The sequence below is a fragment of the Nilaparvata lugens genome, chromosome 14 (assembly GCF_014356525.2).
Source record: "Nilaparvata lugens isolate BPH chromosome 14, ASM1435652v1, whole genome shotgun sequence".
NCBI lineage: Eukaryota > Metazoa > Arthropoda > Insecta > Hemiptera > Delphacidae > Nilaparvata > Nilaparvata lugens.
This window is the reverse complement of record NC_052517.1, coordinates 17,497,599-17,519,582: the sequence shown is the minus strand read 5'-3', so window position 1 is coordinate 17,519,582 and position 21,984 is coordinate 17,497,599. Positions and strand designations below refer to the sequence as shown.

Below are 21,984 nucleotides of genomic sequence, written 5' to 3'. Positions count from 1 at the left end.
TTTACAATCTAAAAAAATCCATAGTGTTAGCTTCACTCTAAATACTTTCAGAATTTCTCATAAAAAATGCTTCCCATCCTACCAATGCTAACAGATTTGAGTGAATTCCATTACTGAAGAAAAACTATTTAAAGTTCCCACCAAATAAACCGAACAAGAATGTCAAATAAACCAAAGTTTATTTAAAGCAGTTTCATTAAATCCAATATTCCAATTCAGTTTGCCATGAAATTGAAATCAAAATAGAGGAATGTCATATCAGACAATAATTTATTATTTCAATTATCCGTGAGAATACTTGAGGACTGAAAATATTGTGAATATTGAACAAGTACAAGACTTAACCTATTTCGAACTATGTGTAACCTTATCTAGATTTGGGAGAGGAATAGCACAAGGTTACCTAATTTTTTCTCTCCCTATCATTTTGATGATGTACTTAATCTTATCTCTGACGTTGTTCATAAATATTGTAATGTTGAACGGCAATAGAATAAATTATATTTATTTATTTATTATTCTATATCTATAATATAATAAAGGAAAGAACTGGCTTATACAGGTAGGTAGATTGAAAATTCACGAATGACGCATCATTACGTCTCAACTACTCAACTGATTAACTTGACATTTTGCATATACATTCTTAACTCACAGAGGATGGTTATAGGCCTATTTTCAATTCTTTGAGATTCCAGTACGTCAAGTTCTCAGTTTGTCAAGTTTTTAAATGGACCCTTGCGGAGCACAGGTTACCTGCTAATTTGCCGTAAAATTATAATCCAAATAGAGGAAATGTCATAATTATTATCAAAGACAAAATAATATAATAGTAGAATTATTCATTATTCTAGGCTATAATAAAATAAAGTAAAGAACTGGCTTATAGTTGTAGGGGATAGGGAATTCACGAATGACGCATCATCACGTCTCAACTACTCAACTCATTAACTTCACATTTTGCATATAGATTCTCAATTTTACTGAGGATGGTTATAGGCCTAGTTTAATTTCTTTACGATTTCATTAAGTCAAGTTCTTACTATGTCAGGTTTGTAATTCTTTACTTCTTGAAGAACGATCAGGCAAATTTGTGGAGCTAGTGTTATCTGCTTCGGTGAATGATAGACAAGGATAGAAACACCAAATGTTAATCAAATAATGCCATTACAATGTGGACCTCACTATAGAATTAAAACAACCACAAAATGATACAGTATCAACACAATATGATACAGTATCAACACATAAATAAAATGTGAAATCTTAGTACCCTTTTTAAAATTATATGCTCACTACAGGAGTGACCGTAGTCGAGTGGATTAGAAGCTGGCTTTGTAATCCAAAGGCCCGGGTTCGAATCCCAGCCGGGACAAGATATTTTTCTCGGGCCACTCCCGTGTTTCGGATGGACACGTTACTGTCGGTCCCGGCTGCCTAAAAAGCAGTCGTTAGGTCATGTCAGAGGCCCTGAAATTGATCAGTTGCGACCTGAAAACTCTGACACCAAACCTGAGCCAGCCAGGTCACTCGATATTATTATTTTACTACATGTTTCGGCTATGTATATTTATATTCAAGAGTAGCCCTAAAGAAAAAAGACAGTATCAACACAATATGATACAGTATCACCACACAAGATACAGTATCAAATCAATATGATACAGTATCATCTCATCTTGATACACAACACTATGTTTTGATACATTCGCTATCTGCTTTGAGGAATGATAGACAAGGATAGCAGCACCAAAATGTTAATCAAATACTGCCATTATAACGAGGACCCCACTATAGTCTTTAGACTAAGCAACTTAACTAAGAAGCATAATATTATTCCTACCTCGACAATCTAGTTCGAATTTCTCAAGTACTTGATCGAATAGTTCTGTATATAACTATTATTATTCTGCAAACTGATATATTTCTGGTTAGTAAATAGAAATACTTTGAGTTGTTAACCTTGATACAAGTTTTTCCAAAGCCTGCAAACTTGCTACAGTGAGGTCCACGTTATAATGACAGTATTTGATCAACTTTGGTTTTGCTATCCTTGTCTATCATTTGACAAACCCGGTGGTACTATCCTTTTCTAGGTCTACAACGATGCCAATTATGTTTTTGACAGTGTAGAAATATAATTAATTAATTCAGAGAATCGGCATCGCTATTCTTCTATATCTTCATCCACTGCCATTATAACGTGGACCTCACTATAAAGAATACGCTCCCTTGTTTACAGCTCTATTGCAGTATACTACTATCATAGAGAAACAATAGCGTAAGTAGATATCCCATGGTATAGGGCGTTTATGTCGCAACTTTTACTGTTATCTCAAGCCGATTACTGTAGATTATTGTCGATTTTTACTGTTTTGTTGGGGTGAGAGTGTATGAACGGCACTATATAAGAGACTACCAGCGTCACACAGCTGCATAGGAAATAACCACGTGAAATATCTGCTTGGGATAACAGTAAAAGTTGCGACATAAACGCCCTATACCATGGAATATCTACTTATGTTATTGTTTATCTATGCTACTATTAGCTGCCACTATATTATATTACCTACAATCGGGTAACCCGTGCTCCGCAAAGGTGTAATTGAAACCTTGACAAACTGGAAAATTGATCTATTGAAATCTTTAAGAATACAGAAAAGGCTTACAACCATCCTCGGTAAATCCTATACTATTAAACGAGCAATTTCTGTTTATTACTTTCCTTGCCCTATTACCATAGGTAAGGAAAGTATTGCTTTCCGAAAAAACTTAAGGTACCCCAATTTCTGAATTTCTATACGTTTCAAGGTCCCCTGAGTTCAAAAAAGTGGTTTTTGGGTATTGGTCTGTATGTGTGTGTGTGTGTATGAGTGTATGTGCGTATGTGTACACGATATCTCATCTCCTAATTAACGGAATGACTTGAAATTTGGAACTTAAGGTCCTATCACTATAAGGATCCGACACGAACAATTTCGATCAAATGCAATTCAAGATGGCGGCTAAAATGACTAAAATGTTGTCAAAAACAGGGTTTTTCTCGGAAATGGCTCCAACGATTTTGATCAAATTCATACCTAAAATAGTCATCGATAAGCTCTATCAACTGCCAAAAGTCTCATATCTGTAAAAAATTTCAGGAGCTCCGCCCCATCAATGCAGATAGATTCCCAATTATCAGGCTTCAGATACAATTGAAACAAAAAAAATCAAGTGGAGTAGATTGAGCATGAAAATCTCTACAATTAATGTTCAGTAACATTTTCACCTAAAATTGAAAATAAGCTTTAAATTTGAGAAAATGTGATCATTCAATTGCAAATTATTTTTGATTCTATTAAATCATTCACTATGAAGAGATAGCAGACCTCATGTGTGTCTCCAGCGTTATTGCCCTGTCACCAGCTGGCTCAAATCTTTGAATAGTAGACTTGAGATGCGCGGGAGCACTAGCGTCAGGTGATCAATTTTCATAACGGCAAGGAAAGTTGTGTGAGTGCGCCACACCAGATTTTATTTTTGTATTTCACCGGATCTCGAAAACGTCTCTAACGATTCTCACGAAATTCAGAACATAGTAGGTTTATAATATAAAAATTCGATTGCACTAGGTCTCATCCCTGGGTAAACTCGCTGAAGGACATTAAAAGGATAATTATTATCACCCTCGGAAAAACAGCTGATCAATTATTTCGACGTCTGTCGAAACAGAAGATGCGTGTAGGAGAGAGACACAATTATTATTTTTGTTGATGATGGAAGTGAGAGAACGAGTTCATGTGTTTTGGGACTGTGTCAAAATATTGACTCAGCTGTTGAACTTTTTGACCAAGCGAAGTGAGGTCTAAGATTCAAGTCGACGGTTTGGCATTTCTCTTAATGTTTAAATGTTACGCATTTACGGTGAAACGCGGTAATAAAATTTTCATGAAATTTGACAGGTATGTTCCTTTTTTAATTGCGCGTCAACGTATATACAAGGTTTTTGGAAATTTTGCATTTCAAGGATAATATAAAAGGAGAAAGGAGCCTCCTTCATCTATATATATATATAAAAGCGAAATGGCACTCACTCACTGACTGACTGACTCACTCACTCACTCACTCACTCACTCACTCGCAGTACTAAAAATCTACCGGACCAAAAACGTTCAAATTTGGTAGGTATGTTCAGTTGGCCCTTTAGAGGCGCACTAAGAAATCTTTTGGCAATATTTTAACTCTAAGGGTTGTTTTTAAGGGTTTAAAGTTCGTCTTTTAGCATGTATATTCTTCTTCTCCCAAATTCTTAATTATAATTGAAATTTCCATACCATATGTCAATATAGAACTATAATCTAGATAGAGTACCTCTTCGAAACAGTTGTTAACTGGCAACTAAATCAATATTTTTGTCAGGTTGGAAATATATATAAAAGCGAAATGGCACTCACTCACTGACTGACTGACTCACTCACTCGCAGTACTAAAAATCTACCGGACCAAAAACGTTCAAATTTGGTAGGTATGTTCAGTTGGCCCTTTAGAGGCGCACTAAGAAATCTTTTGGCAATATTTTAACTCTAAGGGTTGTTTTTAGGGGTTTAAAGTTCGTCTTTTAGCATGTATATTCTTCTTCTCCCAAACTCTTAATTATAATTGAAATTTCCATACCATATGTCACTATAGAACTATAATCTAGATAGAGTACCTCTTCGAAACAGTTGTAACTGGCAACTAAATAATAATTTTGTCAGGTTGGCATTAAGTTGAGTTGACTCTGTTAGGTTGGCACCAAGTTGAAGATTTAAATGCATTATCGAGGAAAAATTGATTGGGCACTGCTACTTCAATCCTGGGAATATTATATTACTAGCCGTCAGGCTCGCTTCGCTCGCCATATCCGTTTAGCCAGACGTTTAGTCTGGAACCCCGACTGGATTGTCCTAGCATGATAAAAATGCAGGCGAGCGAAGCGAGCCTGCTAATCTTATTCTTGGACAATCCAGTCGGGGGTCCAGGGGGCGGAGCCCCCTGGCTAGACGGATATGGCGAGCGAAGCGAGCCTGACGGCTAGTACACTAATATTAGAGTAAAAATCACACTATAGAATTATTCATCATGAATCAGCTGACAAGTGATTACACAGATGTGTGGAGAAGCCAGTCTATTGCTGTATTTCCATAAGGTCTATAGTTTCAATCAGGTACTTGTGGATGAGAATACTGCGTGAGATCTACTGTTCACAGAACTACTTGTTGGTTTATAATTTATAAAAATTAATATAAATATTCAATCTCATACTATCAAACGAGCAGCTTCTGTTTATATGTTAATATGTTTAGATGTTTATATGTTTGTATTTCACCGGATCTCGAAAACGGCTCTAACGATTCTCACAAAATTTAGAACATAGTAGGTTTATAATATGAAGATTCGATTGTACTAGGTCTCATCCCTGGGAAAACTCGCTGGAGGACATTAAAAGGATAATTATTATTCATCCTTGGAAAAGCAGCTGATAATAATTATTTCGTCGTATGTTGGTGATGGAAGTGAGTGAGCGAGTTCATGTGTGTGGGACTGTGTCAAAATTATTATTTTTTTTTTTGTTATTTCTATTAAATCTAGTCACTAGGACTAACCATTAATTTTGTTCTGTTATTTCTTATCCTAAATTAATTTTTTATTGCTAAAGTCTTCCAGTGAAGCCTACAGTTCCAATCTATAATTTCACTACTTTAAATTATTTCACTACACTTTTATTCAATATACTTTAATCACTCCACTAGCACTACACCAACTCGAAGGGCTTTGTTCTCTTCAACCTCCTAGTGAGTTCAGTGTTGTCTAGTAGTTGGATGACTTCGGTGTTGTCGTGTTGATGAAGACGTGACTCATGATGGGCTGCCAATCGTCTTATCTCACAGGTCACATAGGGGATGTGCAGATCTCGGTGCAAATCGCTGTTCCTTATGTACCAGGGCGCATTCACCATGTTCCGCAGTACTTTGTTTTGGAATGTTTGAATCTGACTGATGTTAGATGTTCTAGAGCAGCCCCAAAGCTGAATTCCATACGTCCAGACAGGTTTTAGAATTTGTTTGTAAATCAATAACTTGTTGTCCATGAGAGTTGTGATTGACGGCCCAATAGCCAATAGATTTTACTGTATTTGAGTCCTAGCTCGCTCCTTTTCATCTTGATATGCTCTTTCCATTTCAACTTGGCATCAAGAGTCATTCCAAGGTATTTTGCTGTGTTGCTGTGTGGTACTACATTCCCATTCAGATTTATTCGAATCGGGTCATTGATAATTTTGTTTGTGAAGTTGATATGAATAGACTTCATCTCATTTAATCGAATTCTCCATTTTTTGGTCCAGTCACTGAATCTGTAGCTAGCAGTGTCAAAATTATGACTCAGCTGTTGAACTTTTGTAAGCATTCAATCAGGTACTTAGTGCCGGTTGTAAAAAAGCCGGGTTATTTTCAATCCTGATTAATTCCAGTATATCTATCTTTCTAAAATGGTCTTCTCTGATTTGGTTGACGTTAAATTGATCAGGATTAAACTTTAATCGGCTTTTGTGCAACCGGTCTTTTGAGAAGGGAAATTTTTGCATTCCTCTGGGAATTAATCTCAATTTACTGTTATTGGATAGAACATTTCTGTATGAATGTATGAATGTTATTATAATTTCTTCTTTCGTAATAATTTTTTATGCTTTTGTACTCCAGAACCAAGCTCGGTCCCCGATATTTAAGAATCTATATTTATGCAATATTTCAAGTTAATCAGTTGAGACGTTGACTCTATAGTGAGGTCCACGTTATAATGACAGTATTTTTTCAACTCTGGTTTTGCTATCCTTGTCTATCATTCGACAAAGCCGGTGGTACTACCCTTTTCTAGGTCCACAACGATGCCAATTATGTTTTTGACGGTGTAGAAATATAATTAATTAATGGAGAGAATCGGCATCGCTATTCTCCTATCTTTATTCACTGCCATTATAAAGTGGACCTCACTATAACATTATAGACTCAATAAAGAATGTGATTCTATTCAAATACGAATCGGCAGAGATCTGAGAAGATTTAGTCATGATTTTATGGTCACTTAAATCTTTATTAGGTACTATAGAACGCCTCAACACTGATTTCATAGAGGTGTGCCATTCATATTTTTGAAGAGTTATTTTCTTCTTCTTCTTCTTCTTCTTCTTCTTCTTCTTCTTCTTCTTCTTCTTCTTCTTCTTCTTCTTCTTCTTCTCTTCTTCTTCTTCTTCACCACCTCCCACTCCTCCTCTTCATCCAACCCCACTTCGCCACCAATCATCTATATCATCTATGTTTTGGTAGAGAGTTAGTTTTTGGTAGAGAGTTAGTTTTTGGTAGAGAGTTAGTTTTTGGTAGAGAGTTAGTGGGGAGGATATATTGAATATTGTTCCCGAATAATGGACATTGATATGTCCAAAGCTCCGCAAATTTATATAAATGCATAACAATATAAGTATCTATAGTTATTATATTACAAATTACTTTTTCGCCACACTGCACAGAAAGCAGCTGTTTTCCAGTGCCTACGTAGATGTGAAAGACCTTGTTTGCAGACGACGTCAGAAAAGGGTTTCTTTTCCGGTCTAGGCCAGAAAGTTGTCTCTTTCCAGCCGCTTATGGCTGGAAACAACGCGCTAATTATTATTAATAAGTCATCCGCTAGATCGGGCGAGTGTCCACTTTCATAATAAGCTGAAGTCGCCATGATTTTAGTTCCAGTTTCGAATCAAACTAATTCGCTTCGCAACCAGTTTTATTCAATTATTTATTGTTGATTAGTGCATTCCGAATTTTTAAAAATGCTTGAAGATGACAGTGGTATTCCAAGTGAAATTTTAAAAGAATCTGAAATCCTGACTGCAAATCTTCTACCACTAAAATCAAGAGATAGGTACGATAGCTTAACGAGTATTCTTTATTTTGTCAGCAATACCTGTAGTGTGGCGAAAAATATCGTTCGCACCACGGGCAAAAATGTTTTTCCAGCTCTCAATCTTTTCTAGTCCTCGGCCTACGGCCTCGGACTTGAAAACCGATTTCGAGCTGGAAAAATCTCATTTTCTGCTCTAGGTGCGAAATATACTATTCCTACAGTTACGTTGAAAAGTGGCCATTGCTGCACTGATTACAGAACGCAAAGAATCACTTTTCCGCTCTAGTGCGGGAAAAATTTTTCTGCACTCCAGATTTGCAACATGGCAACGCAAAATACTTAGTAGGTTATATGGAGCAACAGTGCAGCAAAATCAAAATGAAGTTGGTAACAGTGACTGCTGTGGCTGCTATAGTGAGCAGAGGTGCAACCAAGCACAACGCGCTAATTATTATTCATTATATATTATAACAAAGGACAACGAGGACTTTAGGATTTTAGGATTAAGGTTTTTATCAATAATAAAATTACACAGAAAAACATTTGATGGATTTCAGGCAATTTTACCCATAATTACCCACTTTTCATATTCAATGGTAACTGTAGGAAAAACTTAATGTGAAATACGTGCGCAAAGTTCCTCTGCTGCACTCAAGAAGCCATTCTTAAACGTTTCTTTCGGTGCAGCAAACTGTCACTTTGCGCACTAGTTGCACAAATAACTATTTCATATCATATACAGTTCAATGATTATTTTCTTAGTCTATATTATGTAAATTCATCTATAATTTTGCTGTATTGTAAGCTATTGTATTTAAGTGTATAAGCCAGTATATATTGTAATCTACATAAATAAAGTACTCAATCAATCAATCCACTCCCTCCTCCTCATCATCCAACCCCACATTCTCCTCTCCATCATTACACACCACTTACTTACTTACGAAGCGCTACAGACCTCCGTGGACCTTGGCCTTCTCAACAATTCGCCTCCAATCATCTCTATCACCTGTTCGCCTCCTTCAGTTTCTCACTCCCAGGAACGCCAGATCTTTCTCCACATCTTGATGCCAGCGGGTTTTGGGGCGACCTCTTCACCTGGTTCCTTCCATTCGTCCAACCCTAACCTAACCTAACCATTCCACACCACCTACTCCCATTCTACCATCATCTACTCCTCCTTTTCCTTCTCATCTTTTTCCTCTTCCTACTCCTCCTCCTCCACCTCCTCCTCCTCCTCCTCCTCCTCCTCCTCTTCCACATCCTCCTCCTACTCTTCCACCTCATCCTCCACCAACTCATCCATCTCCTCCTCCTCCTCCTCATCCTCCTCCAACCATCACTAACAGTTGCCAACCTATACAAACACGTGACAGTAAATAAGTCACAGCTGATTAAAATAGCAAGCCATTTATAAGCAAGCACATCGCTATAATTCATAATAATAATAATAATTGTTCACCTCGGTTGGTTTACAGCCGGCATGAGTGAGTGAATTGTCTGCTTCTATTATTGCCGTTCAAGTATTCACTAGTTACAAAATTTGTCCTTGAATCGACTTCTATCCATTTTGACGCTAATTTCGACGATAAATTATGAGATTCGTTTTGTCAAATTGTGGACGTTTTAATTCAGGTTTTTACACTTCTCGGAGCAAACCTTCAAAAACATACCACCTTCCTAGACTATAGTGAGGTCCAAGTTATAATGGAAGTGTTTGTTTAGCAATGGTATTGCTATCCTTGTCTATCATTCAACAAAGCGGATAGCGCTATCTCTTCCTCGCTTTCCTCTGTTGCCAGATTGTTTTTTAACAATGTAGAGATATAAATAATTAACAAAATATTCAATCTTGATTAGAAAAATTCATTATTAAACCATTGAAAAATATAATTTCCTGCTTAATAAAATATAATTATTGATTATATTATAAACGAGAAAACGAGAATGAACAGTTAATATCACATCAATAAACCGGTATCAGTTACCCTCCATGGAAGGCATTGACAAGACAGAGGATCGGCAACGTTGTTCTCCTATCCATTTATTTGGTAGAGAGTTAGTGGGGAGGATATTTTCAATATTGTTTCCGAAGAATGGAAATTGATATGTCCAAAGCTCCGCCAATTTATGTAGATGCATAACAATATGATTATTATCTATAGTTATTATATTACAAATTGCTTTTTGCTTTTTCATATCATATACAGTTCAATAATTATTTTCTTAGTCTATATTATGTAAATTCATCTATAATTTTGCTGTATTGTAAGCTATTGTATATAAGTGTATAAGCCAGTATATATTGTAATCTACATAAATAAAGTACTCAATCAATCAATCAATTAATCCATCAACAGAACCACATTTAAACTTAGGTGATTAAATCCCAAAAATAATTAATTAAAAAAAAATCCCGAGTTTTGCTTCATTTGATAAATTGATAATACCAAAATCGAATTTTTCAACAGTTTGTTGAATATTGTTCATTGGATACAATAATATTATTCTCCAACGAATGATTCCTGTTTATGGGAGATGTTAGGTACTGAAGCAATCAATTATCATCATAGTATGATGATAAATGACACCCAAGTCCTCCCATTCATAGCGTCTGCTTATCCTTATTGTTATCATGTAGGCTATGGCTAGCCATCAGGCTCGATTCGCTCGCCATATCCGTCTAGCCACGACTGGATCGTCCAAAAATGAGATCAGCGGGCTCGCTTAGCTCGCCTGCATTTTTCGTTTGAGCATGGCTAATTTGGTTAAGGTTTCTTCAAGCGTTATTTCAAATTCCTTCTAACACAACATTATTACACCCTAGCTTAGCTTCAGTACTAAATTTGAACAATTTCTATTCATTTGTTCTCGATAAAGCTGAGAAAAAGCGGAAAAACGCAAATTTTGTGCGTATCTTTGACGTTATTGCAAATTCCTTCAAACACAATATTATTACACCCTAGCTGAGCTTCTGTACTGAATTTGAACATTTTCTGTTCATTTGTTCTTGATAAAGCTGAGGAAACGCTATAAAGCGCTAAAAAACGCAGATTTTGGGCGTATCTTTGGAAATTTTTCCAAATTCGTTCTTAGTGCGCCTCTAAAGGGCCAACTGAACATACCTACAAAATTTGAACGTTTTTGGTCCGGTACATTTTTAGTTCTGCGAGTGAGTGAGTCAATGGGTCAGTCAGTCAGTCAGTCAGTGCCATTTTGCTTTTATTAACCCTTTACCCTATTAATCATCCTTAGATTATCATCTATTACCTCATACTCCTTTTTAAATTCCTAAACTCCCAGTTTCATGGGAAAATTTTGTTCCTTAGTTTATTGTTAAAGTTAGCATATCATTCTATTTATGTATTTTATTATTTGTAGGCACCTGTTGTAGAATCTTTTAGGTTTAGCGGGACCAATTTTGTAATACATTCCACTGAATAAAATGATTGATTGATTGATATAGATGATTCGCTCAGTGGACAACTATTTCCCTGATCGCTCATCAGACGACACCCTTAATTGTAGATTCAATCATTATTGAGAACCAACAGATCTCCTAACAATTTTTCTCTTCTTTCCAGATCCGTTCAGACCGTCTTCTGAGGATATTCGCCCGCCGTAAGACGGACGACGAGGACCTGACCAGTGGAGAGGCCAAACCTCAATTGGCCAGGGTGTTGGGACTGGTCGACCTGACTGCCCTGGGGGTTGGTTCCACACTGGGCGTGGGCGTGTATGTGCTTGCCGGGGCTGTGGCCAGGAATGACAGTGGACCTGCCGTCACGATTGCCTTCCTTGTCGCTGCCATCGCTTCTGCATTCGCTGGTCAGTTCACTATAGTGAGGTCCACGTTATAATGACAGTGTTTGTTTGGCAATGGTATTGCTATCCTTGTCTATCATTCAACAAAGCGGATATCTCTTTCTCTCTTTGCTCTGTTGCCATATCGTCTTTTAACAATTTTTCCATCTTTATGGAACTATTAAAAAATATGAGTTCTTGCTTAACAAAATATAATTGATGATTTTAAACGAGAATGAACAGTTAATATTACATCAATGAACCTGTATCAGCTACCGTCTATAGAAGGCATTGACAAGACTGAGGATCGGATCTGAGATCATTATAAAGTAATTTTATAAATGGAAGAAAATAAACTAATTGCAAACTTATTTTTCGTTATCATGCTACTATACAGTGAGGTCCACGTTATAATGGCAGTGTTTGATTAGCAATGGTATTGCTATCCTTGTCTATCAGTCAATTTTTTTGGTAGAGAGTTAGTGGGGAGGATATTTTTAATATTCTTTCCGAAGAATGGACATTGATATGTCCAAAGCTCCGCCAATTTATGTAGATGCATAACAATATAATTATCCATGGTTATTATATTACAAATTACTTTTTCATATCATATACTTTCAATAATTATTTTCTTAGTCTATATTATGTAAATTCATCTATAATTTTGCTGTATTGTAAGCTATTGTTTATAAGTGTATAAGCCAGTATATATTGTAATCTACATAAATAAAGTACTCAATCAATCAATCAATCAATCAAAAAAGCGGATATCTCTTCCTCTCCCTCTGGAATGTTGCGATATCGTCTTTTAACAAAGTAGAATCAATAATTAATTGACAAAATGTTTCATCTTAAGGTGCGTACAGATATACGCGCCGCGAACATGAGCAATTCACTTTTAATCAGCTGATGCCAAGCTTTTTATATCTGTATCTTACCGTTTCTGTAAAAATACAGATATAGTCAGCTGATTAGAAGTGAATTGCTCATGTTCGCGGCGCGTATATCTGTACGCACCTATAATTATAAAAATTCTTTATGAAACTATTGAAAAATATAAGTTCTTGCTTAATAAAATATAATTGATGATTTGAAACGAGAATGAACAGTTAGTTAATATTACATCAATAAACCTGTATCAACTACCGTCTATAGAAGGCATTGACAAGACTGAGGAGGGGCAACGTTGTTCTCCTATCTTTCTCTACTGCCATTATAACGTGGACCTCACTATAGATCATAGTTGGTTTCAGTATTTTAGAAGAGTTTTGGATAGGTGAGAAAAGTTCTCCTCTTCCACCTCATCCTCCCTCACTCCCTATTTTTTACATCTTGTTCTGTTTCTCCTCATCCTCTTCATTCCTCCTACTACTCCATCCACTCCTCCTCCCACTCCTCCTCCTCCTCTTTGTTCTTCACTATCACCACCACCTCCTCCCCCTTTGCATCATCCTGCTCCTCCACGTTCTTCGTCCTTCTCCTTCTTCACCTACTTTACCATATCTTCTACTTCCTCCAGGAGGAGACTAAGAAGACTAAATATGTTGTTTTTCTATTTATTTTTAAAAATAAAATGGATTGGGATTATATTCTTTGTTTGAACAAAAATTGAAATCTTTCTTATTTTTCTATCATCATTCTACAGTGAGGTCCACGTTATAATGGCAGTGGATAAAGATAGGAGAATAGCGATGCCGATTCTCTGCATTGATTAATTATATTTCTACACTGTCAAAAACATAATTGGCATCGTTGTGGACCTAGAAAAGGATAATACCACCGGCTTTGTCGAATGATTGACAAGGATAGCAAAACCAAAGTCGATCGAATACTGTCATTATAACGTGGACATCACTATAATGTTCAGCACTGTTACGAAATATTGTTTTCCTCCACCTACTGTCTAAAGTACTTACTTTACTCCCTGAAACCTAATACTAAAGTGTCAATTTTTCGCTCTCGGTAGTAAAAAATAGAAAAACTCCCTAGGGAGTAAAAGTGACTCCATTTAAATAACATGGGGAGCATCTCTATTTTGAAACTTACATTGTAATAGGTTAGAAGGTCTAAGCTCAGATGAGAAATCATAATAGAGGTGTCTGTCATTGAGTCAACTGAATTCAATACCACAACCAGAAATTTGATTTACTCATGAAATATATGTTTGTATGATAATTATTATACTCTTAATATTAGTAGATGATAAAAATTTATACAATTTTGAAAATATTTTATTCTATTCAAAATACCAGCCAACAAATATTTTTGATCTGCAATTCAAATCTGAACCGCGTGATCTGGAGTCAGCCATTTTTGGTAGCTGCCCAGCTGATATAATTGTTACAACTTTTGCCGATAGATAGCGCAATCGGCAGTGCCAATCAGACGACCGGTTTTTAGGTTTTAGATTTTAGGTTATGTTGTTAGGAACATTGCCACCAATACATAAGTTATTAAAATGATTTTATTTGCAGTTTCTATAAAAAAATGTAGATGGAGGAAAAATGTTGTGTACATCACGAGTGAAAAATACTTTTTCTCCCTCAGGAAAATTGTTGCCCTCGGCTTCGCCTCGGGCTTCAAACTTTTCCCTCAGGGGGAAAAAGTCGTACTTTCCACTCTAGATATACATAACTATTATTCTATTGTTTTTTTCAATTATTATTCAATGTTTCTACTTATATTTTATGTTTCAGGTGTTTGTTATGCCGAGTTCGCAGCTAGAGTCCCGAAAGCAGGGTCTGCCTATATCTATAGTTATGTGAGTGTGGGGGAATTAGCAGCCTTCATTATAGGATGGAACCTCATCCTTGAATATGTCATAGGTGAGAGCTAATCATTTTCCCATACTTATAATCCAGTCAAAAATACGCCCAGAGGGATTTTGAATTATACATCTAAATGGTAACAATCGGAAGATATTGTTGATCAAAAACTAAAATTCATCAAAATTGATTTTTTCTTCAAATTTGACTCATTTTTGAAAAATCATAACTCAGTACTCATTGGAGATAGAGAGCTCCAAATGATCTCATTTTTTTAGAATTTCATAATCTAGAAAAAAGGAAAGATCAAATTTTTCTGTTCGATTACGAGATTTGCAGAAATAGCTGAAAACTGGAAAATGAGCCGAAAATACGAGGTTTTTGGGCCACTCCGTATCTAGCACAAGGAAATTTTGCATGAAGAAATTGGTTCTGGACTTCTCTTATGTACCCAAATAATATAATAAAAAATCAGAACTACAATATAAATTGCAAGCACACCCCCTTTTTTAAGTCTATATTGACTGGACTATTATCCTAATCAGAGTTTATTCATCAAAAACAATTTCACTACAAACTTGAATACTATAACATTCAATACAAATAATAGTTGTAAACAAATAAAGTTGCATAAACAAGTTTTATGCATTGAATAATCTCTTAATAGGCAAAGATAATTCAAGGAATAAATATACACCCCATTGTAAATTATACTTGTTGGGGTATAAGTTATTAGTTGCTTGTTGCGTGTTATAGGCTAATATTAGTAGATGATAAAAATTATACAATTTTGAAAATATTTTATTCTATTCAAAATACCAGCCAACAAATATTTTTGATCTGCAATTCAAATCTGAACCGCGTGATCTGGAGTCAGCCATTTTGGTAGCTGCCCAGCTGATATAATTGTTACAACTTTTGCCGATAGATAGCGCAATCGGCAGTGCCAATCAGACGACCGGTTTTTAGGTTTTAGATTTTAGGTTATGTTGTTAGGAAACATTGCCACCAATACATAAGTTATTAAAATGATTTTATTTGCAGTTTCTATAAAAAAATGTAGATGGAGGAAAAATGTTGTGTACATCACGAGTGAAAAATACTTTTTCTCCCTCAGGAAAATTGTTGCCCTCGGCTTCGCCTCGGGCTTCAAACTTTTCCCTCAGGGGGAAAAAGTCGTACTTTCCACTCTAGATATACATAACTATTATTCTATTGTTTTTTTCAATTATTATTCAATGTTTCTACTTATATTTTATGTTTCAGGTGTTTGTTATGCCGAGTTCGCAGCTAGAGTCCCGAAAGCAGGGTCTGCCTATATCTATAGTTATGTGAGTGTGGGGGAATTAGCAGCCTTCATTATAGGATGGAACCTCATCCTTGAATATGTCATAGGTGAGAGCTAATCATTTTCCCATACTTATAATCCAGTCAAAAATACGCCCAGAGGGATTTTGAATTATACATCTAAATGGTAACAATCGGAAGATATTGTTGATCAAAAACTAAAATTCATCAAAATTGATTTTTTCTTCAAATTTGACTCATTTTTGAAAAATCATAACTCAGTACTCATTGGAGATAGAGAGCTCCAAATGATCTCATTTTTTAGAATTTCATAATCTAGAAAAAAGGAAAGATCAATTTTTCTGTTCGATTACGAGATTTGCAGAAATAGCTGAAAACTGGAAAATGAGCCGAAAATACGAGGTTTTTGGGCCACTCCGTATCTAGCACAAGGAATTTTGCATGAAGAAATTGGTTCTGGACTTCTCTTATGTACCCAAATAATATAATAAAAAATCAGAACTACAATATAAATTGCAAGCACACCCCCTTTTTTAAGTCTATATTGACTGGACTATATCCTAATCAGAGTTTATTCATCAAAAACAATTTCACTACAAACTTGAATACTATAACATTCAATACAAATAATAGTTGTAAACAAATAAAGTTGCATAAACAAGTTTTATGCATTGAATAATCTCTTAATAGGCAAAGATAATTCAAGGAATAAATATACACCCCATTGTAAATTATACTTGTTGGGGTATAAGTTATTAGTTGCTTGTTGCGTGTTATAGGCTAATATTAGTAGTTCTATGAACAGTAGACCTCACGCAGTATTCTCATCAACAAGTACCTGATTGAAACTATAGACCGTATGGAAATACAGCAATAGACTGGCTTCTCCACACATCTGTGTAATCACTTGTCAGCTGATTTATGATGAATAATATAGTATAAAATTCTATAGTCTGATTTTTACTCTAATATTGGCGTATGAAGGAGGCTCCTTTTTCCTTTTTTTCATCTTTGGAATGCGAAATTTCCAAAAACCTTGTATATACGTCGACGCGCAATTAAAAAAGGAATATACATTTATTCATACATTTCATTGACAATCACAAATCATAATTATAATAAATATAATATGATTGGGAGGAGACAACAGGCGCAGCCCAGAACTGTCTTCTCCCAAATTTTTACAAATAAATGTTTCAAAAAAGAATAAGGTTAAGATTACACTTTCACTTCAAAAGTCCAATTTCCACTTCAAAACTAATGACTAAACTGAAAATTTTGAATTTTGATATAGCTGTCAAATTTCATGGAAATCTATTACCGCGTTTCGCCGTAAATGCGCAACATATGAACAGTCAAACATTTAAACATTAAGAGAAATGCCAAACCGTCGACTTGAATCTTAGACCTCACTTCGCTCGGTCAATTACTATTTACAAACTTCATTCAGTGATATAGGATTAAAGTTTTATTTTATATTGGAATTATTGAAAATAGATAATACAAACAAATATTATGAAATTAGTACCATTCTATTCTATTTTCCTTTTCTTCATTCTAATAATGATAATAATATCAATATCGTGTGACCTGGCTGGCTGAGGTCTGGTGTCAGAGTTTTCAGGTCGCAACTGATCAATTTCAGGGCCTCTGACATGAACTAACGACTGCTTTTCAGGCAGCCGGGACCGACAACTTAACGTGTCCATCTGAAACAAATTCTAATAGTGTGTACCTTAACAGTGTGTACCTTACCTATAGTCTGTAACCTTGTTACACCTGTACCATGTACAAAACAAATAAATGGAAGAACTTCGAGGCTCTTCTTTGTATTCTTCTTCTTCTTCTTCTTCTTCTTCTTCTTCTTCTTCTTCTTCTTCTTCTTCTTCTTCTTCTTCTTCTTCTTCTTCTTCGTCTTCTTCTTCTTCTTCTTCTTCTTCTTCTTCTTTCTTCTTCTTCTTCTTCTTCTTCTTCTCTTCTTCTCTTCTTCTTCTTCTCTTCTTCTCTTCTTCTCTTCTTCTTCTCTTCTTCTTCTTCTTCTTCTTCTTCTTCTTCTTCCTCTTCTCTACCATCTTCTCTTTCCACAGCTGTTCCTTCTTCTAGAAGAAAACATATCACATATCAATAATCACATACCACAATATCAATTATTATCATTCATCAAATTTTATCAGTAATTTATGATACAGTCTTTCAAGTAAATTATATTTTTCTGTATCTGTTGCAGGCACTGCCAGCGTAGCGAGAGGCCTGAGTAATTATGTAGATAGTATGTTGCATTACACCATGAAGAATGCTCTAATCGAGGCATTCCCTATCAACGTCAGTTTCCTATCACCTTATCCGGACTTCTTATCCTGTGGACTTGTTCTTATAATGTCATGTAAGTACATATATCATTTACTTTCTACTATTTCAAAACTTGATCAAGTTTTTTTATATCAATGTAAATATTTATTTCATGATTCAAAGTCTCTATCCTTCTATCATGGGGACTTGCCCTTATAATGTCAAGTAAAAAAATATTTCATTAAATTTTCATTGCTCTTAAGATGTATTTTCGTTCATGCGTAAATTTCCGCAGTCGACGACGGCAAGCATTATTGTCCAAATTTCAAGTGTGCTAAAACAGCTGATCAAATAACTTTTCATTATTTGTCTTTATTACTAAAGAATTGAACATTTCCAATTATATCAACATATTGCCATTCAAAAGTATAAGCTCAACCTGCCCCATTAAAACATAATTGAACATAATATTTTAGGTTATTTAGACAAATTGAAATCTAGCCAATCTGAGATCCTCTCCCTGTCGTGGTCGACGACGGCATTTACGCACAAACGAAACACCATCTTAAGTTTCCGAGCTCGGGATTTAGCTAAGTTCTAGACTTTGAACAGCTGGAGTCACAAAATTGGCTTTCTGAAATGAGGCGTAGTCACAGTTTTTATGATAATCTTCATTTTCTCATTTCTATAAATTATTGGAAACGTTTCTCCGTTAAGAAATGATAAATTCAAAATAGCTGAAACTTTACACTATTTTCTCTTCATTTCATTCTGTGTTCAATTTTCTAGTTTTTCGAAATTCAATTTGATTAAACGTGGACTACGCCCTGTTTTGGAAAGCCAATTTTCTGACTCCAGCTGTTTAAAGTCTAGAACTTAGCTAAATCCCGAGCTCGGAAACCGGCCATAGATCTGATCAATATTATATAAAGTTGGATTTCAATATTAATCTCATGATCCGAAGTTTGTTTTGTTATATTTGGGGGAATGATTGTTTTCATAGTTGCGCTGATAAGTGATCGATAATTATCTACAATCTATAATTTATAATAAAGGAAAGACCTGGCATAGGGAAAGTCCCTAGGGGATAGGAAATTCACGTATCATTATATCATTAGGACATTCACGTATAGGAATGACGCATCATCACTTATACTATCCCAATTCATCAATTTTAAATAATTATTATTAATTATTGATATCCATATTATTCAAATTACTTTTCATCTACACATTGTTCAAGAATTCTTCACTTCATACTTTGTAGTCTTTTCATTCAAAATGACTGATATTTTTGATAAAACATGTTCTTCATTTTCAGTGGTTCTGGCGTGGGGAGTGAAAGAATCAACAAGGTTAAATAATGCTTTTACTGGAGTGAATTTATTAACAGTTGCTACAGTTATTGTGTGCGGATGTTGGAAAGGTAAGTTATTTATTTATACATTAATCCATTGCTTTTTACTTTCCCAATTTTAGTGATAATTTAATGATCATAAAGCAGAGATGAACTACTTAAACTAGGCTTTAACATTTTTATGTCCCGCCGCAAAGTAGACCCACACTATAGTGAGGTCCACGTTATAATGACAGTGAATGAAGACAGAAGAATAGCTATGCCGATTCTCTGCATTAATTAATCATATTTCTACACTGTCAAAAACATAATTGGCACCATCGTGGACCTAGAAAAGGATAGTACCACCAGCTTTGTCGAAAGATAGACAAGGATAGCAAAACCAAAGTTGATCAAATACTGTCATTATAACGTGGACCTCACTATAATCCAGGCCAAGGTCTATAAATACAGGTCATGACACTCGTGTTCCTTATGGAGCGGCCATTTTATGGGGTCTTCATGGCGGTACATTTGAAAATCCAATCTAATTCAATTTGCTCGTAACAAAATTGTGCATTTAAAAACAATATTCTAGTTCAAATAATATGGGAATTCAGGTTCTCAATTTTTCAATAATGAAATTTCAATAATAAATTCTCTATTATTCATTTATCTATTATTAAAAATTGTTCTTATTCTTGTATCTTAAGGATTATGATTCATAAGTCATTGAGACAAGACAGAAATATGTGAGGCCAACTTCAAAAAGAGTTTTAAGTTCCCGATCAGTTAAATTTGAAAATCAACAATTCAGTTCCTAGTTGGAATCTATAAATATTATTATTCTGTCGGAACAATTTATTTTACAATTCAAAGCCAATTAATATCCCTTGAACAATATAATAAAATTACACATCATGTTGTTCAATCTATAATGATAACAGCTGATAAATTTGAAAATTGGTGAACTAGGACCCCATAAAATGGCGATTTTGCAATGCATCACGGGATTGTGTCATGACCTGTATTTATAGACCTTGATCCAGGCCACTCCAACCCACGCCGAGGGATGTAACATAATAAGTCTTAGCATCTGAAGCTTGGCTTTCGCCGTCAGCTCGAGTTGAGTTTAATTCTCATTTAAACATTATAGCGCCATTGTGAATAAATAGATATAAATAGATACATGTTACACAACTACACTGTCTTACTAATAAACATAATACAAAAATACAAAAAAAAAATAATACTATATTAATTCATTATCTGCCGATTTTTTATAAATTAACAGGAAAAATATCTTCACTAACTGTAACCCTATGATGAGAGAGTCCCCTTCTCTCTTTCCTTTCTGCATGATTCAATTTTTTTTTTCTTTTGTATTCTTTATAGAAATCTTCAGAGAAGTAATTAATCCACATCATTCATGGCCTCTTTTATTATTCTTGAAAAGTTTTGTGAAAGTTGAACCTATAAATGGATAAACAATAATAAATCTTTGAAAGTTGTTCTCTTTAGATTGAATGTCAATTTTTCTCCTTAATAATTGAAATTCTCTATCAGGAACCAACGATAATTCCACGCGCACTTGCAGAATTCAACTAGCCCTCGCCAATTCCGCCGTTAACAACTTCTATGTATTCAACTTCTGATAGAACTGAACTACCCAGCCACTTTCTTCTCCATTCTCTCAGTACCAAGCACCTTGCAACAAAATGAAAAGTATTCTCTCTTTCACCTGAATTACACATTGAACATGTTCCACTCCTACCCTCTATCCATGGTCTATCATTCAAGTATAGCATTTCTCCTCTCACTTTCATTATCCACCCTATATCTGACAATGAAAACTCCTCCTTCAGGTAACCTTCATCCTCCAAGTTCACACTTCTAAGTTTGTTATATATCACATGATATCGAGCTGAATTCGCTGCAGTTTTGAATTCCTCCTTATGTTTAATCGCCGTTAACTCACAAACCTTATTTAATTCATTCTTCCAATTAGCCAAATTGTCCAGACTTAGGTTATGTCGGCATTCAATCCTTGTGTTATATAAGCAAGCCAGCTCTTGTACCAAAATATTCTTCTTTTGATAACTTCAACTGCTAACAGTTTTGGTAAACGCCAGTCCTGCATTGTCATCACCTTGTTTATATAATTAAAGTGCAATCGAAGCGTATATTCAAATAGCAGAGGCTCTCCTGTTTCTAGAAATAAGACGTAGCTGGGCGTATTGTAGGGTAAGTGAAATAGTCTTTTGATGAAGAAACGCCACAATTTTTCCACCTGTTCATATCTTCTGTATCCCCAAACCTGAGAAGCATACACCATGATTGCCCTCGACACTGCTCTGTACAAAATCCACTTAGCAGTCGCCGAGGGATGTATTGTAAACCATTGCTAGGATTCTCCAGACATATGTGTAATGATAATAATACATGCGATGAACAATCCACTTGTCAGCTGATTGATTATGAATAATTCTATAGCAATGGTTTACAAAACATCCCACAGTGTGGGTTGCTTTTCGTGGATTAGCGTGGGTCTACTTTGCGGCG

At 35.2% G+C, this 21,984-nt stretch overlaps 2 protein-coding genes across 9 annotated transcripts in view; both read left to right on the top strand.

Annotated features, from left to right (window-relative positions):
* The window catches only part of LOC111054622 (gastrula zinc finger protein XlCGF57.1), a 721,792-nt gene that overhangs the window by 37,196 nt on the left and 662,612 nt on the right, over nt 1–21,984 (top strand). The window lies entirely within an intron of this gene.
* Nucleotides 1–21,984, top strand: part of LOC111056041 (cationic amino acid transporter 3) — a 70,983-nt gene that overhangs the window by 21,166 nt on the left and 27,833 nt on the right. Inside the window, 4 exon segments of the mRNA XM_039440979.1 lie at nt 11,502–11,745; nt 14,421–14,549; nt 18,025–18,180; nt 19,408–19,512. Of these exon segments, the coding sequence (XP_039296913.1) occupies nt 11,502–11,745; nt 14,421–14,549; nt 18,025–18,180; nt 19,408–19,512 (634 nt within the window).